We start from the raw sequence: 25006 nt of genomic DNA, 5'->3' as shown, positions 1-25006 counted from the left end.
AACACATAAGCCATCCCGAAGTTCCAAGGTGCTGTCAAAGCATCTATCAGAACTGCTTCCGGATCCCTGGATCTGGACCCGTAGCGAGGAAGTTTGGCGTTCTGGCGAGACGCCATGAGATCTATCTCTGGTTTGCCCCAACGTCGAAGTATTTGGGCGAAGACCTCCGGATGAAGTTCCCACTCCCCCGGATGAAAAGTCTGGCGACTCAAGAAATCCGCCTCCCAGTTCTCCACTCCCGGGATGTGGATTGCTGACAGGTGGCAAGAGTGAGACTCTGCCCAGCGAATTATCTTTGATACTTCCATCATTGCTAGGGAGCTTCTTGTCCCTCCCTGATGGTTGATGTAAGCTACAGTCGTGATGTTGTCCGACTGAAACCTGATGAACCCCCGAGTTGTTAACTGGGGCCAAGCCAGAAGGGCATTGAGAACTGCTCTCAATTCCAGAATGTTTATTGGCAGGAGACTCTCCTCCTGATTCCATAGTCCCTGAGCCTTCAGAGAATTCCAGACAGCGCCCCAACCTAGTAGGCTGGCGTCTGTTGTTACAATTGTCCAGTCTGGCCTGCTGAATGGCATCCCCCTGGACAGGTGTGGCCGATAAAGCCACCATAGAAGAGAATTTCTGGTCTCTTGATTTAGACTCAGAGTAGGGGACAAATCTGAGTAATCCCCATTCCACTGACTTAGCATGCATAATTGCAGCGGTCTGAGGTGTAGGCGTGCAAAAGGTACTATGTCCATTGCCGCTACCATTAAGCCGATCACCTCCATGCATTGAGCTACTGACGGGTGTTGAATGGAATGAAGGACACGGCATGCATTTTGAAGCTTTGTTAACCTGTCTTCTGTCAGGTAAATCTTCATTTCTACAGAATCTATAAGAGTCCCCAAGAATGGAACTCTTGTGAGAGGAAAGAGAGAACTCTTCTTTTCGTTCACTTTCCATCCATGCGCCCTTAGAAATGCCAGAACTAACTCTGTATGAGACTTGGCAGTTTGAAAGCTTGAAGCTTGTATTAGAATGTCGTCTAGGTACGGAGCTACCGAAATCCCTCGCGGTCTTAGTACCGCCAGAAGGGCACCCAGAACCTTTGTGAAGATTCTTGGAGCCGTAGCCAATCCGAATGGAAGAGCTACAAACTGGTAGTGCCTGTCTAAGAAGGCAAACCTTAGATACCGGTGATGATCTTTGTGGATCGGAATGTGAAGGTAAGCATCCTTTAAATCCACAGTGGTCATGTACTGACCCTCTTGGATCATGGGTAAAATTGTCCGAATAGTTTCCATTTTGAACGATGGAACTCTTAGGAATTTGTTTAGAATCTTTAAATCTAAGATTGGCCTGAAAGTTCCCTCTTTTTTGGGAACCACAAACAGGTTTGAGTAGAACCCTTGTCCTTGTTCCGACCGCGGAACCGGATGGATCACTCCCATTAATAACAGATCTTGTACGCAGCGTAGAAACGCTTCTTTCTTTATCTGGTTTGTTGACAACCTTGACAGATGAAATCTCCCTCTTGGGGGAGATAATTTGAAGTCTAGAAGGTATCCCTGAGATATGATCTCTAGTGCCCAGGGATCCTGAACATCTCTTGCCCAGGCCTGGGCGAAGAGAGAGAGTCTGCCCCCCACTAGATCCGGTCCCGGATCGGGGGCTCTCGGTTCATGCTGTCTTTGGGGCAGCAGCAGGTTTCCTGGCCTGCTTGCTCTTGTTCCAGGCCTGGTTAGGCTTCCAGCCTTGCCTGTAACGAGCAACAGCTCCTTCCTGTTTTGGTGCAGTGGAGGTTGATGCTGCTCCTGTTTTGAAATTCCGAAAGGGACGAAAATTAGACTGTCTAGCCTTAGCTTTGGCTTTGTCTTGGGGTAGGGCGTGGCCCTTACCTCCTGTAATGTCAGCGATAATTTCTTTCAAACCGGGCCCAAATAAAGACTGCCCCTTGAAAGGTATATTAAGTAATTTGGACTTAGAAGTAACATCTGCTGACCAGGATTTTAGCCACAGCGCCCTACGTGCCTGTATGGCGAATCCTGAGTTCTTAGCCGTAAGTTTGGTTAAATGTACTACGGCCTCCGAAATGAAAGAATTAGCTAGTTTAAGGACTCTAAGCCTGTCCGTAATGTCGTCTAGCGTAGATGAACTAAGGTTCTCTTCCAGCGACTCAATCCAAAATGCTGCCGCAGCTGTAATCGGCGCAATACATGCAAGGGGTTGCAATATAAAACCTTGTTGAACAAACATTTTCTTAAGGTAACCCTCTAATTTTTTATCCATTGGATCTGAGAAAGCACAGCTATCCTCCACCGGGATAGTGGTACGCTTAGCTAAAGTAGAAACTGCTCCCTCCACCTTGGGGACCGTTTGCCATAAGTCCCGAGTGGTGGCGTCTATTGGAAACATCTTTCTAAATATTGGAGGGGGTGAGAACGGCACACCGGGTCTATCCCACTCCTTAGTAACAATTTCAGTTAGTCTCTTAGGTATAGGAAAAACTTCAGTACTCGCCGGTACCGCAAAATATTTATCCAACCTGCACAGCTTCTCTGGTATTGCAACGGTGTTACAATCGTTGAGAGCTGCTAAGACCTCCCCTAGTAATACACGGAGGTTCTCCAATTTAAATTTAAAATTTGAAATATCTGAGTCCAATCTGTTTGGATCAGAACCGTCACCCACAGAATGAAGCTCTCCGTCTTCATGCTCTGCGAGCTGTGACGCAGTATCAGACATGGCCCTAGCATTGTCAGCGCACTCTGTTCTCACCCCAGAGTGATCACGCTTGCCTCTTAGTTCTGGTAATTTAGACAAAACTTCAGTCATAACAGTAGCCATATCTTGTAATGTTATCTGTAATGGTCGCCCAGATGTACTAGGCGCCATAATATCACGCACCTCCCGGGCGGGAGATGCAGGTACTGCCGCGTGAGGCGAGTTAGTCGGCATAACTCTCCCCTCGCTGTTTGGTGAAATTTGTTCACATTGTACAGATTGACTTTTATTTAAAGTAGCATCAATACAGTTAGTACATAAATTTCTATTGGGCTCCACCTTGGCATTGGAACAAATGACACAGACATCTTCCTCTGAGTCAGACATGTTTAACACACTAGCAAAAAACTTACAACTTGGTTATAATCTTTTTTAGCAAAAACGTACTGTGCCTCAAAGAGGTACTAAACGATTAAATGACAGTTGAAATAATGAACTGAAAAACAGTTATAGCATCAACTTTAAAACAACACAACTTTTAGCAAAGGTTTGTTCCCATTAGTAAAATAACAATAATTAAATTTGACATAAAAAACACAAAGCAACGTTTTTATTCACAGTCACTCTAAGAATTCTCACAGCTCTGCTGAGAGAATTTACCTCCCTTCAAAGAAGTTTGAAGACCCCTGAGATCTGTCAGAGATGAACCGGATCATGCAGGAAATATAAAAGTAACTGACTGGAATTTTTTGATGCGTAGCAAAGAGCGCCAAAAACGGCCCCTCCCTCTCCCACACAGCAGTGAAGAGAAACGAAACTGTCATAAATAAAAGCAAAAAATGCTGCCAAGTGGAAAATAATGCCCAAATATTTTCACACAGTACCTCAGCAATGTAAACGATTCTACATTCCAGCAAAAACGTTTAACATGATAAATAGTTAATAAAAGGATTAGTGACCTTTAACAGAGTAGTTCCGGTGAAATACCATTCCCAGAATACTAAAGTGTATACATACATGTCATTTTAACGGTATGGCAGGATTTTCTCATCAATTCCATTCAGAAATAAAAACTGCTACATACCTCAATGCAGATTCATCTGCCCGCTGTCCCCTGATCTGAAGCCTTTACCTCCCTCAGATGGCCGAGAACAGCAATATGATCTTAACAACTCCGGTTAAAATCATAGTAAAAAACTCTGGCAGATTCTTCCTCAAACTCTGCCAGAGAAGTAATAACACGCTCCGGTGCTATTGTAAAATAACAAACTTTTGATTGAAGTCATAAAAACTAAGTATAATCACCATAGTCCTCTCACACATCCTATCTAGTCGTTGGGTGCAAGAGAATGACTGGGACTGACGTAGAGGGGAGGAGCTATATGCAGCTCTGCTGGGTGAATCCTCTTGCATTTCCTGTTGGGGAGGAGTTATATCCCAGAAGTAATGATGACCCGTGGACTGATCACACATAACAGAAGAAAAAATGCTTCACCCGAAGCAGAAAGGGACAAAAGGAAAAGGCACAAGTAACTGCCCAACAGTTAGAACCAGAAAAGGTCCTTGCTAGAGACCGCTCAGAATCACTAGACTCGACCAAGCCCAAAAGCCCCTGAGGAGACAAAGTACAGCAGGCTCTCAGCCCGCGAATAAACTCACCCCCGACCAGAAAGAAGGGAACATCCACATTCTCCCAGAAGGGAAGAATAAGGACTCAGATAAGGGAGTCCCAAAGGACCCCCAGAAACACAAAAGGACTAGGGCAATAGAGAAAAACCCCAAGGGTAACTCCAGGAGAGTAAACAAGGATGAAACAGGGCAAAACCGATAAAAGACCCTACCGACCTAGCAGAGCATGGGAGGAAATCCCAGACCCCTATCTGCATGGATTCCAAGGGACCAAGTAAAGCCCTGAAAACTAAAGAGAAAAAGGTATAACCCCTCCCCTATGCAGAGTGCGAACTCGCACCCAGAATAGAGCAACCGAAAGACAAACCGTCCCCAGGAGCCACAAAAAACAGCAGCAGAATATCTGAATATGCTCCTTTGAAAGCCATAGGCTTCCTGCTGCAAAGGTGGTCTAAGCGAGCACAAGTCACCAACCTTAGCTAACCAAGCTAGTAAACTACACAGGACGGTCTTCAGAAAGAAAAAAACTCCAAGTAGTGCAGAACAATACTTTCCCAAGAAAAGCAGGAAAGGAAGAATAGTACCCAGAACCAAAACTACCTGCTAAGGAGGGATACACCGCGAAGCCTTCCACCTAAGGAAGGCTCACAAGAGCTATGATACAGAGTTAAAGTTCGACAGGACAGATCCCTGACCTTCACTCCGGGCAACGGACCCAGCCCCAAAGCGACTGGCAATGTCCAAAAAGACAAAGGAATTAAAATTCTCAGAATCACCAAGACCTTCAGGAAGGAAAAGGGAGGGGATCCAGTCCCCCCAAAAAGAGCTTGGGTTCCTGAACCCAGTCGTAGATCCCTTCCCGAGGACTAAGGACACTCCCAAAAGGAGGCCCTCTACTGAAACTACAGTAATGGCATGTCACAAGAAAACCAGCTCATCGCCTGACATCCTGCACGCAAGGCAGGGGGGACAACCCCACAGAGAGATGAAGAAAAAGGACCTCCGAGCACCAGGCAGATACTGTTGAATGCCAAGTCCACCCCAAAGGGAGGGGAAACAAAAACAGAACAGCTCACCCGCACACAGGTATGAAGTGTAAAGCTGTAGATGAACTCAAAAGGTCAAATACAGAATGAAAGAACCATACGGCCACTATGGCCAGCCTAGCAGAAATGTCCAATTCTCCGATAAGAGAGAGAAACCCGCCCGTAGGAACAGGAGATATCCCGGAAATGGGAAACTGTGCCGCCCCAAACCAGTCCTAAGGGATCTGGATACAGAACCCCAAAATGTCCATTAAAGACAAAGAACAAAAAACCCGGACACCCGGAACCGGCTTTAAAGAAACTAATAACCCCTGAGGAACCACCGGGTTACCCCATCTGGAGCAGACCTTGCACCACAGGCGATACAATCACAGTCATATCCAAGGCACCTTGGACACCACAGACACAGAGTGCTTTAAAGACACCCACAGCGGGATTCAAACTCCCAACCTAAAGAGTGCTAGGCAACGATGAAAGCTACACAGCTACTCTGGTTGACCCCTAAAGGCTCTAGGGACAACCCCACTAAGTCCAAGACTAAGGTAAACGTACAAGAGAACAGAGCTCAAACCTAGAAATCAGGATTGAGAAGATAATAGTCTCCAAGATCCTCTCAGGATCACCTTCCCAGAAGCACCTATGGCTCGAGGACAACTGAACGAACATACTACCCCTGGTGGATGAAAACCAAAAATACCTAAGCAACGCAAACACCGGAATAAAAAGGAGACAATGTAATCTGCAGAGCTCCAAAAATATGGGAGCAGACGAGATCCCGGAAGTAGAAAAAAGGCCCTAACTTCCCGATACCGATGACCATAAAGCCAGCCCCAAGGAAAGGGGACAAAAGGCCCAATCAGCCTCGACCTCAAGGAAGAGGTACCATCATCAAGGAAACAGAGTCCAAGAGGTCAACCCAAAGGAAGCCTCAAGGAGGAGACGATCTGAACCTGGCACCATGGATTACCATGGAATCCTCTGAACCTCCAACCCACTATGGGAAGGAGAAAAAAAACTCTAGCACCTAAACCAAAAGAACCCAGAAGCCTACAGAGTACGTCTTAGCAGGATCTGAACTTCGGGAACGCTGCCAGCTAAACATGGATAGGACAATTAGGACTGAGCACAATGCCCTCTGATGCCCCCAGAAGAATAAACAAGTACCAGCCTGACGTCTAGGAACGAAAGGCCCCCTATAACTTGTAATGGAAAACAAGAGTGAGCCACTCGGCACACCAACCGGACCCAAAAAATCTGAATCCTCCATAACTTAGAGATTGTAAATATGGACAAAAAATAAACGGCACCTTACATCCCCAATTGCTGGGGCACTCACCACCTCCTATGACCCAGACTCTAGCGAAATAGACTCTCTCCGTCGCCACACGGTCAGGAATACGGAAATGAAGAACAGAAGCGTGACCACGCCCGGTCACAAGGTGCACCGAGCAGTCCAAGAAAAAGTGCGCCAGTCCGCAAAGACTGCGCAGCCTGCAAAAAGGGCCGGTATGTTCCGAATATAGCCACGAGCCCAAGTATCACTACACATTAGCAGACAGAATCACATAACAAACATAATTAAAGTCCCCCCCTGTTCAATAACCCCCCTCAGGAGATATTAACCCTTGATTCCATAAGATAAAAGGAGTCCCACTGAGACCCTGTCTTCTTCTTCATTACATTACATTTCCATATTAAAAGTAAAATGAAACGATCTTACCGGAATCTACGCCGTGGAACAGGAACACGGCCCTTCAAGTGTGACAGATAGTAGCGTCGATCTGACATGGACTTGAGAGAAGAAAGCAGGCAGCAAAACTCGTCAACACTGATTGCTTATGGAGCTGTTAATATGAGTCGGGATATGTTCGCAGAAAAACTCTCCCTGCATCTCCGGACTCTAACTTTCATCCATGCCCTCACTGAGAGGCTGACAGGTCTACTTTAAACTCCAGTCCCATTCCAAAGAGTACTACCCTCAATAATAGACTAAACAGAAATCTTCTGACACTTCTCTGCCAACCTCCTGTGATGAGAGGCAAAGACGACTGGGGGATGAAGGAAGTGGGGGAGGCATTTAAGCCTTTGGCTGGGGTGTCTTTGCCTCCTCCTGGTGGCCAGGTTCTGAATTCCCAAAAGTAATGAATGCAGCTGTAGACTCTCCCCGTTTATGAAGAAAATATTTAGCAGCTTTGTTCTCAAAAAGGTTGGCCTTACAATTACTTAATTTGAATTAATAAAGATGTGTATAGAAATTCAAGAAGTTCACTTTGGGAGGCTGTACACGCTATGTTAACCTGAAATGACGGTAAGAATGTTTTGTTTTTTAATCTTCTAGCTCTTGAAAGGCAGAAACTAGATGCAATTTAAATATTGTTGTACATGAGGAATAATCAAATTAAATTTGGCTGACTGATTTGTGACCAAGCAAAGAGATTCCACAATCCCAGCATGTATCTGGCATTTGAAGACAAAGCTACTTTGGAAGGTTTTTGTAAAGATTAAATAAAAGGCAAAGTAATAACTATGACCTTATATTTAACCTTATTATTGAAGAAAATCAGTTAACAGATTAGTTAAGTTCATTGAGTTAAAGTACAAGTATTCCGATAAAATTATACCAAACTCAGTTATTAAAAGTGAAAGCAATAGCTGGAGTGCAATGAACTGTGACTGAGTTTATTTTCTGCTAAGAATGTACATAATTAATTTGTCAGCTTTTAACGTAACTAAAAATTACCTGTTAAAACAACATCGGAAATTGTCAAAATAAATTCTTCCTTTTGCATAACTGATGGAAGATTTGGAATGTTTGGTCCAAACATTCTGAAATATGGTGTTTTTCTGTGGAAAGAAAAACATATTAGTATTTTCAATACAAAAAAAAAACTATTAACTTGTACAGAACAAAAGAAAGATAGATTACAGTAAGTAAATAACAAAAAAATAAACTTTCTTGTGATTTATGTATGATTATTATCTAAAAAAAATTATAATAATTATCATAGAATAAATATGTTGGAATACCTTATACATATATCTACTGTACATAAAATGAATGTCTACTTAAAGGGGCATTAAACACTAAATACATTTTATAAACAAAGAATTGAGGTTAATGGTGTTTTTTCGAATGACTCATTTTCTATATGATAAATTTATTTTGGAAGCTAAATAGATTTACAATGTCAAGAAGGGCCTTTAGACGGAGAAGCTTAAAGTGACAGACTACTCCAGAATTTTTATTGTTTAAAAAGATAGATAATCCCCTTATTACCCATTCCCCAGTTTTGCATAATTAACACGGTTATATTAAAGGGACACTAAACCCAAATTTTTTTTTCATGATTCAAGTAGAGAATACAATTTTAAACAACTTTCCAATTTACTTCTATTATCTAATTTGCTTCATTATTTAGCTATCCTTTGTTGAAGAAATAGCAATGCACATGGGTGAGCCAATCACACGAGGCATCTATGTGCAGCAATCAATCAGCAGCTACTGAGCCTATCCAGATATGCTTTTCAGCAAAGTATATCAAGAGAATGAAGCAAATCAGATAATAAAAGTAAATTAGAAAGTTGTTTAAAATTGCATGCTCTTTCTAAATCGTGAAAGAAAAAATTTGGGTTTCATGTCCCTTTAATATACTTTTTACATCTGCGGTTACCTTGTATCTAAGAGTTTGCAGACTCATTTCAGTTCTTTTTACAGACTTGCGTTTTAGCAAAACAGTGTAAATTTGCTGTACCCTCAGAATAACTCAACACACAGCCATTAATGTCTAAACCGTTGGCAACAAGAGTGAGTAGACCACTAAGTGGAAATGTCCAAATTGGCCTAAAGCGTCAATATTTTGTGCGGCCACCATTATTTTCCAGCACTGCCTTAACCTTCTTGGGCAAGGAGTTCACCCACCTCCTGCCCACACCAGCAGAAGATCATTACAGACGGTGACACACAAAGTGTCACCATCTGTAACAATCAGGCATCTGGCTTCATATGGAGGCGGAGCACCGATCGGCTCCATATGTGGCAGACGCCTGAAGCTTCTGGAGCTCCAGCTCTCAGCTGTTATGTTACAGCTGAGAGCTGGATCTCCAGAAGCTGTCTCGCGCTGCTGTTATAGATATATATATGTGTGTGTATGTAGGAATGAATGTATATATATATATATATATATATATATATAGTACAAAAATACCAAAAGATATATGTAGAACTATGAACAGTCATGTAAAAAAGAAAAGTACACCCTCTATGAATTCTATGGTTATCTGGATAAAATAAAAATCATCTGGTTCTTGGAAGGTCTTAAAATTAGGTAAATACAACCTCAGATGAACAACAACACATGACATATTATACTGTGTCATGATTTATTTAACAAAAATAAATCCACAATAGAGAAGCCATGTGTGAAAAACTAAGTACACCTAATGATTCAATAGCTTGTAAAACCACCTTTTGCAGCAATAGCTTGAAGTAATTGTTTTCTGTATGACTTAATCAGTCTCTCACATCGTTGTGGTGGAATTTTGGCCCACTCTTCTTTACAACGTTGCTTCAGTTCATTGAGGTTTGCGGGCATTCGTTTATGCACAGCTCTCTAAATGTCCCACCACAGCATTTCAATCGAGTTGAGGTATGGACTTTACCTGGGCCATTACAACCTTAATTCTTTTCTTTTTCAGCCATTCTATTGTAGATTTGCTGATGTGCTTGGGATCATTGTCCTGTTGCATGACCCAATTTCGGCCAAGCTTTAGCTGTCGGACATATGGCCTCACATTTTACTCTAGAATACTTTGGCATACTGAGGAGTTCATGGTTGACTCAATGACTGCAAGGTGCCCAGGTCCTGTGGCTGCAAAACAAGCCCAAATCATCACACCTCCACCACTGTGCTTGACAGTTGGTATGAGGTGTTTGTGCTGATATGCTGTGTTTGGTTTTTGGCAAACGTGGAGCTGAGCATTATGGCAAAACATCTCCACTTTGGTCTCGTCTGTCCAAAGAACATGGTTCCAGAAGTCTTGTGGTTTGTCCATATTCAACTTTGTAAACCTAAGCCGTACTGCCATGTTCTTTTAAAGAGAAAAGGCTTTCTCCTGACAACTGTTCCATACAAACCATACTTTTATTCAGTCTTTTTCTAATTGTACTGTCATGAACTTTAACATTTAACATTTTGACTGAGGCCTGTAGAGTCTGAGATGTAACTTTTGGGTTTTTTGCTTTTTATCTGAGCATTACATGGTCTGACCTTGGGGTGAATTTGCTGGGAAGTCACCTCCTGGGAAGATTGGCAACTGTCTGGAATGTGTTCCACTTGTGAATAATCTTTCCACTGTAGAATGATGGACTTTAAATTGTTTGGAAACAGCCTTATAACCCTTCCCAGATTGATGGGCAGCAACAATTGCTTCTCTAAGATCATTGCCAATGTTTTACCTCTTTGGCATTGTGTTAACACACACCTGAATGCTCCAGACCAGTGAACTGCTAAAACTTTGGCTTTTATAGAGGTAGTCACACTTGCTGATGATCCCCTTAGTCTGTTAAATAAATAATGACACAGTGTAATTTGTTGTTGTTTTTTCGTCTGAGGTTGTATTTACCTAATTTTAAGACCTGCTAAGGACCAGATTTTTATTATGTCCTGATATGTAAATAATGATTAGAGGGAGGCGCTGCTGCTGGCTGCCACACATTTCTCAGGCTCCTGACGTCTTCTGGATTTATCTTAATTTTAACCTTCTTACATTCAAAATTCATCATAATTATTTCAAGGACCAATACCGACTCCACATAACGCACAACTAGACTCATAAAAATTGAACGGATGGCATTACTAAAGTGAGATACTCAACGGATGGAAATATACTCCCACCGGATCATCTTACTACCAGAGATACCTTAAGCTGAACACCACAAACTTTTTATATATGTACTTTTTATATATGTATGTGTGTATATATATATATATATTTTATTTTTTTTATTTATTTTTTTTAAAAAGGGTGGGGAACAATTTTTTAATGTTACTATTTTAGAATACCATAATAATATCCTATAACATATGATGCTCACATGATATCCACCATAAGATAATGTTTGGCTATGGTTGTTGTTTTTTACATCCTTTATTAACCAATTTGTACAGTACTTGTTTGTTTTTTAGTATAATGTGAATTATTTGGAAATGGTTTTAATCATTGTATTCTAACTATGGTCTGATTGAAACAGGTGTGCACTCACACACCTGATGAGGCAGGTTCACTTCCACACCTGAATAGGTGTGGTTATGTTTCACTCTTAGAGTGGTCATTTAGCATTTATAAGCCAGAGCTCTCAGTCTTTGGATAGAAGCCTGAGGAAACAGACAGAGATCTGAGAAACTAGTTGCTTGTTTATCCATTGTTACGGTCACATTTGTGACATTTTATATTGTATTTTACTGCACCATTAAACTATGGTATTTTAACTCTTTGCTGAGAGCCTGAGCTTGATTGAAATCTACCCTGGAGTGATTTGTTGCACTGCCTTGGTCAGTGAACTGGGACACTGAACTCCCAGTCTGCCTCTATAAGCACAACAGAGTGCTGCTTTACTTGTGAGTATAAAATCTGTATTCACCTTTTTTTTACATTTGTCCAAACTATATCACACGAGGAGGCGCCCTTGTCTTTGTGATTTTCTTTGCACAGAGAGAGTATTTACCCAGACTGGTTTTGTGACAAGGAGCTGACTTCTGGATCTAAGGGAGAATCTTATATATGTGCTACCCAGGAGGACTAATAAACCTCTGAAGTGCCCTCCTAATCTTGGGACTGTCTGAGCATCAATATCATATACAGATAAGAACTTATTAAAGACTTAATACTATTTATTTGTTATATATTGTTTTAAGCTGCATTTTCTGTTTATATTGATCTCATCACATCACATTTGATGAGAGTCCATGTCTCATTTTTTCTGTAATTGTCATTATTATTTTGTCTTCATACATTATTATCTGATCATTTTATATTATTTTTAAGTTTTTTATTGTTTTTACTATACTTCAGTATTATCCTACAGATTGTTTTATATATTTCTTCTAGCGCCCCCTAGAGTTACGCTTGCATAGTGTAACAGGTATTTCCAAGGTACACTTAAACTAAAAAAAAAAAAAAAAAAAACACAGACTCAACCCATGCACAAATTGAGTTTTAGATTTAATCATCCATTTAGCAATGCTCAGATTTCATTTCTAAACACAAGAAAAACTAATTGATGAAGTCTATTTTACTAAAATACATTGGTTTTAAAACCCTTGCATGCTTTCTTATCTGTTATCTACAATGCAGCCTAAAGTGCAAAATCTCACACCTCGATCTGGCCTGAATACTATAGAGCAGGGCAATGTAACCAGCCCCCACTGCTAACATTCCTACAAATACTAGAAGCTATTTTAACCCCTTCACTGCAGAGGTAATGACCACCTATACACCCTCACATCTGCACTCCTTAAGACCCCAAAAAGCGGTCGCAGCACTCAGTCCCTCACTAGTGGCTACCCTAAAATCACTCAGCATAAAAAAAAATCACAGAAAATGAGACTTCCGGTAGGAGGGGCCAAGTAAACAGACGCGTGTGAAGTACGCTGCCTGCTTCTAGAGGCCTAAGAAAGGAGCCGCGGCATCGAGTGCCTATAGGCGGGCCCAATTCACCCAGCCCAGGACCCGTAGCTGCCGTTAAGGAGGCCGAGAGCCCTGCAGAGCCTGCTGACATCGGCCTATACGGCCCATCTACAGTGACTGTTACGAGAGCCCCCAGAGACACACGCTGCCCACCCAAGGAGCAGTTGGTGAGCGGACGTAGCAGTGGGAAAGGTGTCACAGACATCAACTTCTTGGCCCAGGAGGAAAAGAGACAAGTGTTTCTTGTCTGCCAGCTCAGGAAACAGCTCAAAGGGATCCTGAGCATAACATCACCTCGACCTGCCAGTAAGTCTATATACCTGGAGGAGTTGCAGGAGAGAAAGTCCTGCTGTGCGGAGGAACCACAGATTTTAGAAACAACGCTACAGAACAAGATAACTTTGATTTTTTTTTTTATTTAATAACTTTGCTGAAACAGTGACTGCATACAAATGGAAGAGGGGGGGGTGTCAGGTGTAGAGCCATATTGTGAACATACTAGAGCTCCTGCGAGAGTAGGGCCTGACATAGGTTACTTATCCCCCCCCCACCCCTCCCAGTGCAGCGCAACCCCCAGAAGAGTAAAGGTCCTGACTGAAGGTTACCAATACATGAGCAATTAATGCCTCCCCTGTAAGAAAGCAAGGTAAAGAGAGCACTTACAAAGGAAAGAAGAGCAAGCAATTGGTCTAAAAGGGGAAAGAGAGAAGAAAAAGAAAAGGAGATCTGCTAAAGCATAGACTATTAGCTGGGCTTGCTGCTGGAAAAAAAGGAAAGAGAGAGAAAGAAGAGGAGTGAGAGAGGGGGTGGAGAAAGAAGGGAAAAAGAGAAGAAAGGAAAAAAAAAAAAAGAAGGGAAAAGAAAGCCCAGAGAGACGTTTTCTTTTTTTTCATTGCTTGCTTACTGAAATAAGAAGTGGGAATTATAAACATTTTCAAGCAACTTCTGCTATAATAACACCAGTAGTGGAACAATTAGTTCTCTTGTACAAAGATACTGGTCAAAGGAACTTTTACCGAACATGGCCCTGGGGGTAACCCTGGGTTAAAAGAGTTATATCATTCATGATTTTTGATGTTTTTTGCTTGATAATTTTGTTATAGGGTCAAAAACCATGATAATATGTAAATGATTGTAATATCAAGTGATACTATACATGTCTTACATTTAGATATTTAGGATATTTCGGTATGCTGTACTTTGTAAAGCAATACAGGGTTTAAAGCCAAGGTGAAAAAGGTGACAATATATAAATGAGCTAGCTCTATTCCCCAAGATAAAAAACCATCTCAGGATTCAAATTTGCAGGTGCTATCTTTGCTTTATATTCTATAAGGAATAGAAACCTATTAGTGTCTTTTCTCTTGGGCTAAGGTTCTATATTTTCCTAAGTATTTATATTTATCGACTGTACACAAGGCCCTGTAAATAAGACTTGGTAGAAGAGGAGAGTTAAATTAAGGGTCATTAAAACTCCATAAGCTATAAATAGTTTGGAATAGTAGAAAAACCTCACTTCCAAGTCTCAACCTGACAAAATTAGTTTAACACTGAACTACTCTATATGAACTTGCTCTTAGAGACCCTTAATAAAAAAACAATTTCTTTTTGAGGTTGATAAGTTTGATAGAGAACTAAAAGCAACTTTAGAGTTTTTTATATATAAAGGTGTGGTAAAAGATAATCAATGTAATTTGGGTTAAGCCTGAATTCAAGAAATTACGTAAAATAGGTTTAATACATACAGTATTAAAACTTTGGAAGGTATAATTTAAACTCACTCACATATAACCTTCCCATCTAAGCAGGCGTCAAGATTTTAAATTAGTCTGGTGAAGGACCTCGGATTTGATAGTCATAAGTAAAACCTGAACATCATATACCCAGCTTATATAGCTGAAGGTAGAAGGGAAAATAGCAAATACGAACAAATATGTCTATGTCTACCTAAAGGGGTAGTCTACAATTTAATTTAACTTGGAAAAGTAATCTGCATCCCCTTACTAATAGAGGCGGGCCTAAAAATCCCTCAAGAACAATTACATAGTCTGGTATTATCTACTAACATATAGTCACATTTCTTAAACACAAGGGGATATCACTTAACTGAGGGGTAAAGGAGGAGAACACATATATTTATGGAAAAATATTTAAACAAAAGCAAAATCACCTCACCAGGTATGTCTTCCCGAAGTAAAAATCAAGAAAAAAAAGGGAACAGAATTTCACAAGAAGCACAGGGGGGAATGGGGGAAATAAATCTTGCACAAAGCTCTAACAATGAAGAATTAATTAAGCAGCTTGACGCACTATTTACACCCAAGTTTGACTTAATTCAAAATAATATCACCTCACTAACACTTGAAGTAAAACAATTTGCAACCAGACTCAAATATGCAGAACAAAGAATATCAGATATTGAGGATGGGGCCCTACAGAGGGAACAGACACTACGCACTATGTCCACCCAGATTGAAAACATGAAAAATAAACTTGAGGACCTAGAAAACAGGGCCAGAAGAAATAACTTGCGCCTTATTGGCCTGACGGAGGATATCCAGGAGAAAGATCTTAAGAGATTTGTGGAGGTAGATTTAATGGGTCTATTAAATATTGGAGTAGAAACTCAAAATATAACAATTGAGAGAATACATAGAATAGGCCCAGAAAGACAAGAGGAGGGAAGGAATAAAACAGGTAGACCGGTTATTATGAAACTGCTGAATTTTCAGGAAAAAGTCAAAATTATGAACGCCTATCAGAAGGCAAATGGAGAAATTAATTATAAGGGTAGGAAACTCTTATTATTTAATGACTTTTCTTATGAGACATCTAATAAACGGCAAACTCTTGCGCCAATATGTACCAAACTAATACAAGAAGGTTGGAGGGTCAGAGTTTTATACCCAGCTAGACTTAATATACACACTACTACAGGGAATAGGGTATTCACAGACGTAGAGGAAGTAAATGAGTTTCTCAAAGATCATAAAGACAGCTTAGAGAGACAACAAGGTCTTGCAACATGAACCCTGTCCCTGCTTTCTTTAAATCTTTTGGTACTGGTTTTATTTTGTATGCTTAACACATAAAAGAGTGTAATGTATATAAATTTCGTTTTTAGAAAAATGTTCAGAATAAAATTAAGCTATGGGGAAAAAAATCCCCTTTAAGGGGAAACTGGAAGGAAAGAGGAAGACCTCCAGTGAAATAAAGGGAATTAATGAAGTTTTGGTAACTTACAGTGATAGGTTTGTGTTTTTTTTTTTTCTCTTCTTCTTCTCTCCTCCTCTCCCCCCTTCTCTTTATTTTTTTTCTCTTTTGTTTGCTATTACCGGTGCCTTATCCCGCAAACACTTTATAGTTATGGATGAATCACATTAGAAATAGCTAAACCCACAGATTAGAGAAAATGAGTCTTAAAGTAGTTTCGTGGAACAAAGTGGGAATTACATCACCCATGAAACGTAAATCCATTTTGAGATACGCAAAAAAATTAGGTGCTCAGATACTGCTCTTGCAGGAAACACACCTAAAAGGGGAAGAGGCCATCAAATTAAAAGGGGGATGGGTCAAAGAGGTTATATACACCACAGGGCACCAAAGGAAAAAAGGAGTAGACTATAAAATTGATAAATTAGAGAGAGATGAGGAAGGAAGATATATCATATTAGAAGTTGAAATTGCGGATAGGAAGATTGTCATATGCAATGTATATGGCCCAAATGATGAGGATGTAGACTTCTGGCAAAGTTTGCGGGATAAACTGCTAATACACTCCACAAATACTATAATTATTGGAGGAGATTTTAATATTGCTCCCAATACTATAGTAGATAGAAGTAGAGGCAACGTAGAGCAAGCAACAAGGCAAAAATTACTAGATAAATCTACAATAGCGAGAAGAAAAAGAGAGTCCCTTCTTATTAAGAGGTTTCAGCAAGATTTAAAACTAATTGATATATATAGAATCAGACATCCTGATGAAAGAGAGTATACATGTCTCTCGAAATAAAAAAAAACTTTATCTAGAATAGATTATTTCCTTACTTCAGAGAAGTTAACAGATTGTATCCATGAAACACTTATTGACATAATAACTATATCAGACCATGCCCCTATCTCAATCACATTAGATCCTAAACAAAAGAGTCGGAAATCCAATCAGTTCTTCTTTCCGAAATATTTAGCAAAAAATAGTAAGTTTATAAATTTTCTAAAATCTAAATGGGCTGAATATAAACAGTTTAACAACAGTTCTTTTGATAAAACTCATATATATTGGAACGCCGCGAAAGCTGTATTAAGAGGCGAAATTCTGGCATACCAAATAAAACAAAATAAAAAAACGTATGCATATAGACAGCAGATAACTAATTGTTTGATTAACAAATATTCTAGATATATTCAGGCAAAAACTGCAGATAATTGGCAACAATATATTCAGGCTAAAAAAGATAGAGACAATTACCTTATGCAAAATGAAATCAGAGAAAATATAAAATCCTGCGCACAGTTTTATAGGTATGGTAACAAGGTGGGCAGCTTTCTAGCACAAATTGATAAAAATCATAAAACTAAAAGTTTTATAAAAAAAATTAAAAATAAAGATCATATATGGACTCAGACAGAGGACATACAAAAGGCCTTCCTTGAATACTTTACGGAGCTCTATTCAGCACAGCATATTAATTTTACTATAAAGGAGACATTTTGGAAATCTTTGACAGTTCCAAAGCTAGAAAGTAATTGTCTAACAAAAATTAATGAACCTATTACAGAAAATGAAATAAGACAAATAATCAAAACAATGGCAAATAATAAAGCGGCAGGTCCGGATGGCCTCCCATCCGAGTTTTACAAAATTCTTATAGAGGAAATAACCCCTACATTAAATGCTCTGCTGAATGGGCTCTGGAGTGGACAATTGGAACCATCAGCTGACTTTAACGAATCTACAATAATAGTCATACCTAAACCGGGAAAAGATCCACAACTAATAGACTCTTATAGACCCATCTCACTACTCAACATTGATTATAAAATAATGACTAGTATATTAGCTAAAAGGATACAGGTTTCACTGGACACAATAATACACCCTGATCAAACAGGTTTCATGACAGGAAGGTCTTCAAATGTTAACTTAAGGAAAGTCTTTTTAACAATCTCAGACCAATGGTATAATGACAAATATAATAAAAAAGCTAATAAAGAGGATATTTCAATAGTATCACTGGATGCAAGCAAAGCTTTTGATTCTGTCACATGGGACAACCTTGTTACTTCTCTTATAAAATTTGGATATACAGGTAATAGTCTTAACTTAATCAAGAAACTTTATAGTGAGTCTAGGGCTGCGATAATTATTAATGGTAACAAAACATCCTACTTCCCCCTCTTAAGAGGGACAAGGCAGGGATGTCCTTTGTCGCCCTTGATTTTTAATATTGCTTTGGAACCTTTATTGATTGCTTTGAGAAATAATATACAAGGGATTGAGATGGGTGGTAAGAGAATACAGTTGGCGGTCTATGCAGACGATCTATTGGTATTCTCTAGAAATTCAAATAAAAACTTTAACAAAATATGCCAGATTATAGAAAATTACGGCTCTTTTTCAGGGTATCATATTAATCAGTCTAAATCTGAAGTATTATGGCTTCAAAAAAACAAAAATATTTAAAGAAGTAACTAAATATATGACATATCTGGGGGTTAAAATATCTAGTGATCCTACAGAATGGTATGCTCTGAATATTGGCAATGGTATTAGACAATTTTGTGAAACCCTCAAAAGATGGACCTCTCTTCCACTTTCTATCTCTGGTAAAATAAATTTACTTAAGATGATAGCACTCCCAAGGTTATTGTATCTTTTTCAGAACATTCCTCTTCTAATTAGGAAACACGAGATTAAGATATCTAATCAGGCAGTTAAGGAATATATATGGACGAACAGTAGGCCTAGACTTAGCTATCAAAAATTAGTACTTAAAAAAGAATATCTGGGCCTGGGTCTCCCTAATTTAATAATATACAACCTTGTGGCAGTGACAAAGATTGCTCTAGACTGGCTCTTGGAGAGTAATCATTTTACCTTACCAGAGATAGAAAATGGTTTAATAAAACCTTTATATTTAAAAAATATTCTCCATCTAGAGGTTAAAAATCTCCCACCATATGTCAAAAGAATAGATCTGTTTAGGGACACAGTTGTAGCATGGCACAGAACATGTAAATATTTAGGTATATATCCCTATGCAACACGTTAGTTATCTATCAAAGGAAATTCAGAATTCAAACAGGGTCTCTCCTCTAAAATATTTTCAGTCTGGCAAGAAAAGGGATTATCTAACGTTATTCAATTAACAAAAAATAACCAGGGTATAATTCAGATTGAAGATTTCGAAATAATTAAAAATAAATATCTCCTCTCAGAGAAACATTTTTTCTCGTTTTTACAAATCAGGCATTATTGCCTGAAATTAATACAAATACAAGGGAATAACTGGGATCTCTTACCACTAGTTCCGGTAATTAATCTTATTAAAAGTGGCAAATATTCAATATCTTTGTTATATAATCTAATAAATAATATAAATTATAAACAATATATTGAATCTGGAACTGCAAAATGGAGGGAATTGTACTTTCCGAATCTAACCACGCAATTAATATTAAAAAGTGTGGAGAGAGTGGAGGAAGCATCACTAGCTATCCCTATGCGTGAACAGCATGTAAAGTTAATGTGGATGGTGTATATCACACCTGAGAAGATTGCCAAATGGGGTGGTATGGGGGAAGGAACGTTGTGTACCAAATGTAGACAACCAAAGACAAATTTGATTCATAGCTTTTGGCTTTGCCCCAAGATACAAAGATTCTGAGGAAAGATAAATTATTGGTTGAGCAAAGTTTATCAAACTCAATGCTCTTACAACCAGAACAGATCTTTTTTTTCCACTATCAAAAAGAACAGTTGCAAAATCGGAAATTCATAACGATGGTAATTTTGTTAGCAAGGAATCTTATATTAAAAGGATGGAAACAGGTTAAATCACCCTCCTTTGGGAATCTTGGGGAAATTATTCATCACCAATTTCTTATAGAATTACAAGATACTTTATACCACATTGACATTAATACAACACGTTTTTTTAATAAATGGGAGAACTGGATTAAAACTAGGGAGATTGAAGAGCAGAAGAAAATAATTAGAAACTTCAAAAATACAGTCTATATGGAAAACTGTAGGTTGAGAGGGGAATGGCTTTTTGAAGAGCCTGACTAGATTAGATCACAGAGAGGGGGGAAAGAGGAGAGAAAAGTCTTTTTTTTTTTCCTCTTATTGTTGTTGTGCTTTGTTTTCTTTTGTTTTGTTTTGTTGGGGGGGGAGATTTAGTTATTTTTATGCGTCTCAAGATGTTATAAATTCAAACTGATTGTCTCTTATATAGAACTTAGGGGGAAAGGTATCAATATAGATAGATAGATTTTTGTTGTTGTTTCTGTGGTTGAAAAGGAGAAAGGACAAGAGGTTTGTTAGTTTTTTTCTTTTTTTCTTTCTTTCTTCTTGATAATAGAGAGGGGAAAATGGTATACCTTCTTATATTATTGTGATTGTTATGTTTCATTGACCGGTATTCTCCCTATAAGATTTAATTTTTCTGTGGTCAAAGTAGAGCAAATATATATTTTATTAAATATTAGTTGAAACAAAAAGTATAGATTATGAAAATTTTATATTATGACCTTGTTAAAAAACTGGAAAGATTGATTGCTTAGAACTGTATTTGATATATAAAATCAATAAACCTTTTGGAAAATAAATAAATAAATAAATAAATAAATAAATAAAATCACTCAGCATTTTCAAAGGGACTGACAGGGGCTGTCGTGGAGGAAAATCAAAATTTAAAGTTCTATATCCTGACACTATCACAGCTGCCCCACCACCCTGTCCACCCACAAGCCCAATTGAAGTGATCCAACCTAAAAGCCACAAAAACCGCACTATCAAATCAAGAAAATCTCTTTGTGTGATCCCTATTAGAAGACACGCTGTCTCCAAAGTACAGAGCAAAAACTCAGAATCCCAATACTGTCCTATCAGAGCAATCCTATGCAATGCCAGATCAATAAAGAACAAAACAGCTATTATTTCCGACCTTATTGAAACATGCAAATTAGCATGCATCACAGAATCATGGTTAGATGAAAATGCAGGGCCTATTCTAGAGGCAGCTATTCCAGACAATTACACAGTGTTCCACTGCCCGAGACAAGATCGCAAGGGAGGCGGAGTTATGATCTGTGCAAAATCATCCTTAAATCCCAGACCAATATCAGTCCACAAAACCCAATCTTTTGAATGTGTAGCTGCCAGCCTCTCAATAGAGAGAGGATTCCGAATACTGCTAATATACAGACCCCCAGGAGATGGGAAGAGATTTCTTCAGGAACTCCCAGACCTTTTGGCTGGCTAAATCCTTGAACACCCCAGATGGCTTATATTAGGAGACTTCAACACTTGGATCGACAATACTCTATCCCTGCTTGGGCAGGATCTCCTCAGCTTGATGAGTACACTCGGCTTTACACAAATCGTCACCACTCCCACCCACAGAAAAGGTCATACACTAGATCTAGTGTTTCAGTCTGGACTAGAAGTGTCACCAGTAACTGTAAACCCAGTTACCTGGTCAGACCACCACTCCATTCACTTCTCCATTGTATCACAATCAACCAGACACCAGCCTCAGAACCTGGTCAAACACTGCTCATTAAAAGGGGTGACACCACTGGATGTAGCATCACATATGGATCTAAGTGAACTAATGGGCACCTGTGAAGACCCCAGCTCCTTAGTCCGACTCTACAACAAAACCATGAGAGACACCCTAGAAAGCATTGCACCATCTTGCATATGCACTGTCCAAACCCACAACAATGCACCGTGGTTTGATAGCTCCATCAGAGAAATGAAAAGAACAGGACGTAAGCTTGAGAGAAAGTGGCGCAGAACACATGATCCAGAGGATAAAGCTGCTCTTACCAAACATCTAAATAAATATCAATCCAAGATAACTCAGAAAAAATCTTCATTTTTATCACACGAAATTGCACTCTCCCACAATAGACCCAGGCAACTGTTTCGCACAGTAGAAAGGCTCTGCAAACCAGCATGCATGCTTAGCCCTACCAACTTTTCTCAGGATAAATGTGAAGCATTTGCGAACTTCTTCAGAGACAAGATTTCCTCAATCCGAACCGCTATCACAGCAGGCCAAACAGTTACACACCAGAACAACTACAATGGAATGCCAGATTGCCCCAGTTTATGGGCCACTTTTACAAATGTGGATATAAAAGGAGTTAAAAACACCATACAAAAGTTGCACCCTACTACGTGTGACTTAGACCCTACTCCAACTCAGCTCATATCTGGATGCATTGAAACACTCGCCCCAGTCCTCACAAAAATAGTGCAGTGTTCACTAAAAACAGGAGACTTCCCAGATCCTCTAAAAGAAGCTGTGGTAAAACCACTCCTAAAGAAACCTTTATTAGACCCAGACTGCATGACTAATTACAGACCAGTATCCAACCTCCCATTTCTGGGGAAAGTAATTGAAAAAGTAGTGGCAACTCAACTGGAAGTCCATCTATCACGCCTAAACATATTCGATCCTTTCCAGTCAGGCTTCAGATGCCGCCACAGCACTGAAACAGCGCTAGTCCGAGTGCTAAATGATCTCCTCATGGCAAGAGACAAAGGTGATTACTCCATTCTAATCCTCCTGGATCTCTCAGCTGCATTTGACACCATTGACCATAGGATTCTAATAGAGCGCTTGCAGTACATCTGTGGTCTAGGAGGCACAGTCCTTAACTGGTTTAAATCTTTCCTCGCTGGTAGATCACAGAGAGTAATATCAGGATCAAGCTCATCAGCACCAACAGAACTGTCCTGCGGAGTTCCACAAGGATCTATCCTGTCTCCCATGCTATTCGCAATTTACTTACTACCACTGAGGGACATCATTACCCAACATGGCCTAAGGTATCATTGTTACGCTGATGACACACAACTCTACTTCTCCTTTGCTCCAGATACTACAAACCCAACAATGCGCATAAACAATTGCTTAAAAGACCTCATAGAATGGATGAATGCTAGCTGTCTCAAAGTGAACCCGGACAAAACAGAGGTACTCTTAGTGAGGGGACCCCGGGCATCAAAAATATCCCACGATCACCCAACTGGCCTGGAGCTTGGAGGCTCTAAACTCGCTAGTTCAGCAAAAGGTACAAAACCTCGGAGTGCCGATTGATGCTGGACTATCTTTTAAACAGCAGATTTCCTCCGTAATAAAATCTGCCTACTTTCATCTGAAAAACATAGCCAGGATACAACACCTCATTCCACCGGATGATATGCCAACATTAATCCATGCATTTGTATCCTCTAGGCTAGATTACTGCAATGCACTTTACTTGGGCCTCCCAAAAAAAAAAAAATCCATCGCCTTCAGACAGTACAAAACGCAGCAGCCAGACTATTGACCAATCAAACTCACTCCTGCCACATAACACCTGTTCTCCACTCCCTGCATTGGCTTCCAATTAAATGGCGAACATATTTTAAAATTGACCTACTGACCTTCAAAGCCTTAAACAACCAAGGCCCACAGTACCTGAAAGAGCTCCTGACACCCTACATCCCATCCCGTTCACTTAGGTCAGCCAACACATCCCTCCTCTCAGTGCCAAGTATAAGGACAAACTCAGGCTCCAGAGCATTCGGCCACGCTGCCCCTACTTTCTGGAACTCTTTACCGTGCGTAATCAGAGAGGCATCGTCCTTACAGACTTTTAAAAAAAAGCTAAAGACACACCTCTTCCATCAGGCATTCAGTCCACTTATCTGACCTTCAGAAACTCCTAACTTTTATGTCTTATGTTGGTATATTTGTAAAGTGCTTTGAGTCTCACAGGGAGAAAAGCGCTATATAAATCGCAAATTATTATTATTATTATTATTATTAAAACCATAGAATTCGAAGAGGGTGCACTCTCTTTTTTCCCATGTATTTATGAATAAATAGAACATTCTGCTATGTGAAGAACATTGGAATGAGAAATATTCATTTTTTTATCAGGTTAGTGCCCTCGAGAATATGTGTTCGGGTTAGAGCAAGAGTGGAGTGTTAGTTTTCTTTTCCACTTTTTTTTCTCCATTGACTTCTATGGGGTATTTTTGCGCACATCGGTTTAGCGCGTGAGCGGTAACTTTTTACTTTCAACTCAAAATACGAGTGCAAAAAGTTTACTTCTAGCGCAGTTAATGTTCGAGCAGGGGAGTTAAATAGTGCTCCACTTGTAATCTGCCCCTATATGTACTATATAGATAACTTTTTTCTGTTATTGATAAATAGTCCTTAGCATTTAAACCTTTTTTTAAATTATTTGTATTTTATATTTTTAATAAAATTGTTATATGTACCAAATTCAACCTCTTTAAGTATATACCTGTAATTTTAAGATAGGACTATATATTTTTTCCCTATCCTCATAGCAGGTTATTTATCACTGCATATAGATATTTCAATATAATTTGGGTATTTTACCTTTACGGATTAACTAAATTGCATCTTAACACCACCTGAGCGCCTCTTTTCTGCTGCAGGCAACATAGCTTGCAAAAAGAGAGCCAGCTTCAGCAAGGAGCATGTGGATATGTTGACATTTTTGCATTTCAATGCAAAGTTTCTGAAAGAGTGAATAACAGAATGTTATAGACAATGATAGTCTACCTTTGTCTAGTTCTACCTCTTTTCAAACAGTTTGTGCTTTTGTTTTGAAACCCAAATATTTTTTTTTTCATGATTCAAATAGAGCATGCAATTTTTCTCGATTCTGTTGGTATC

General features: G+C 39.5%; 1 protein-coding gene across 2 annotated transcripts in view; it reads right to left on the bottom strand.

Moving 5' to 3' along the window:
- DCAF17 (DDB1 and CUL4 associated factor 17) overlaps nucleotides 1-25006 on the bottom strand; it is a 250177-nt gene that overhangs the window by 213909 nt on the left and 11262 nt on the right. For both annotated transcript variants that reach the window (XM_053698428.1, XM_053698427.1), the window contains exon 3: nucleotides 8128-8231. In XM_053698428.1, coding sequence (XP_053554403.1) covers nucleotides 8128-8231 — 104 coding nt within the window. The remainder of the gene's footprint in view (nucleotides 1-8127; nucleotides 8232-25006) is intronic.

This window comes from Bombina bombina, chromosome 1 (assembly GCF_027579735.1).
Source record: "Bombina bombina isolate aBomBom1 chromosome 1, aBomBom1.pri, whole genome shotgun sequence".
Lineage (NCBI taxonomy): Eukaryota > Metazoa > Chordata > Amphibia > Anura > Bombinatoridae > Bombina > Bombina bombina.
Note: the sequence above shows the minus strand (reverse complement) of the source record. Positions and strands in the feature narration are given on the sequence as shown.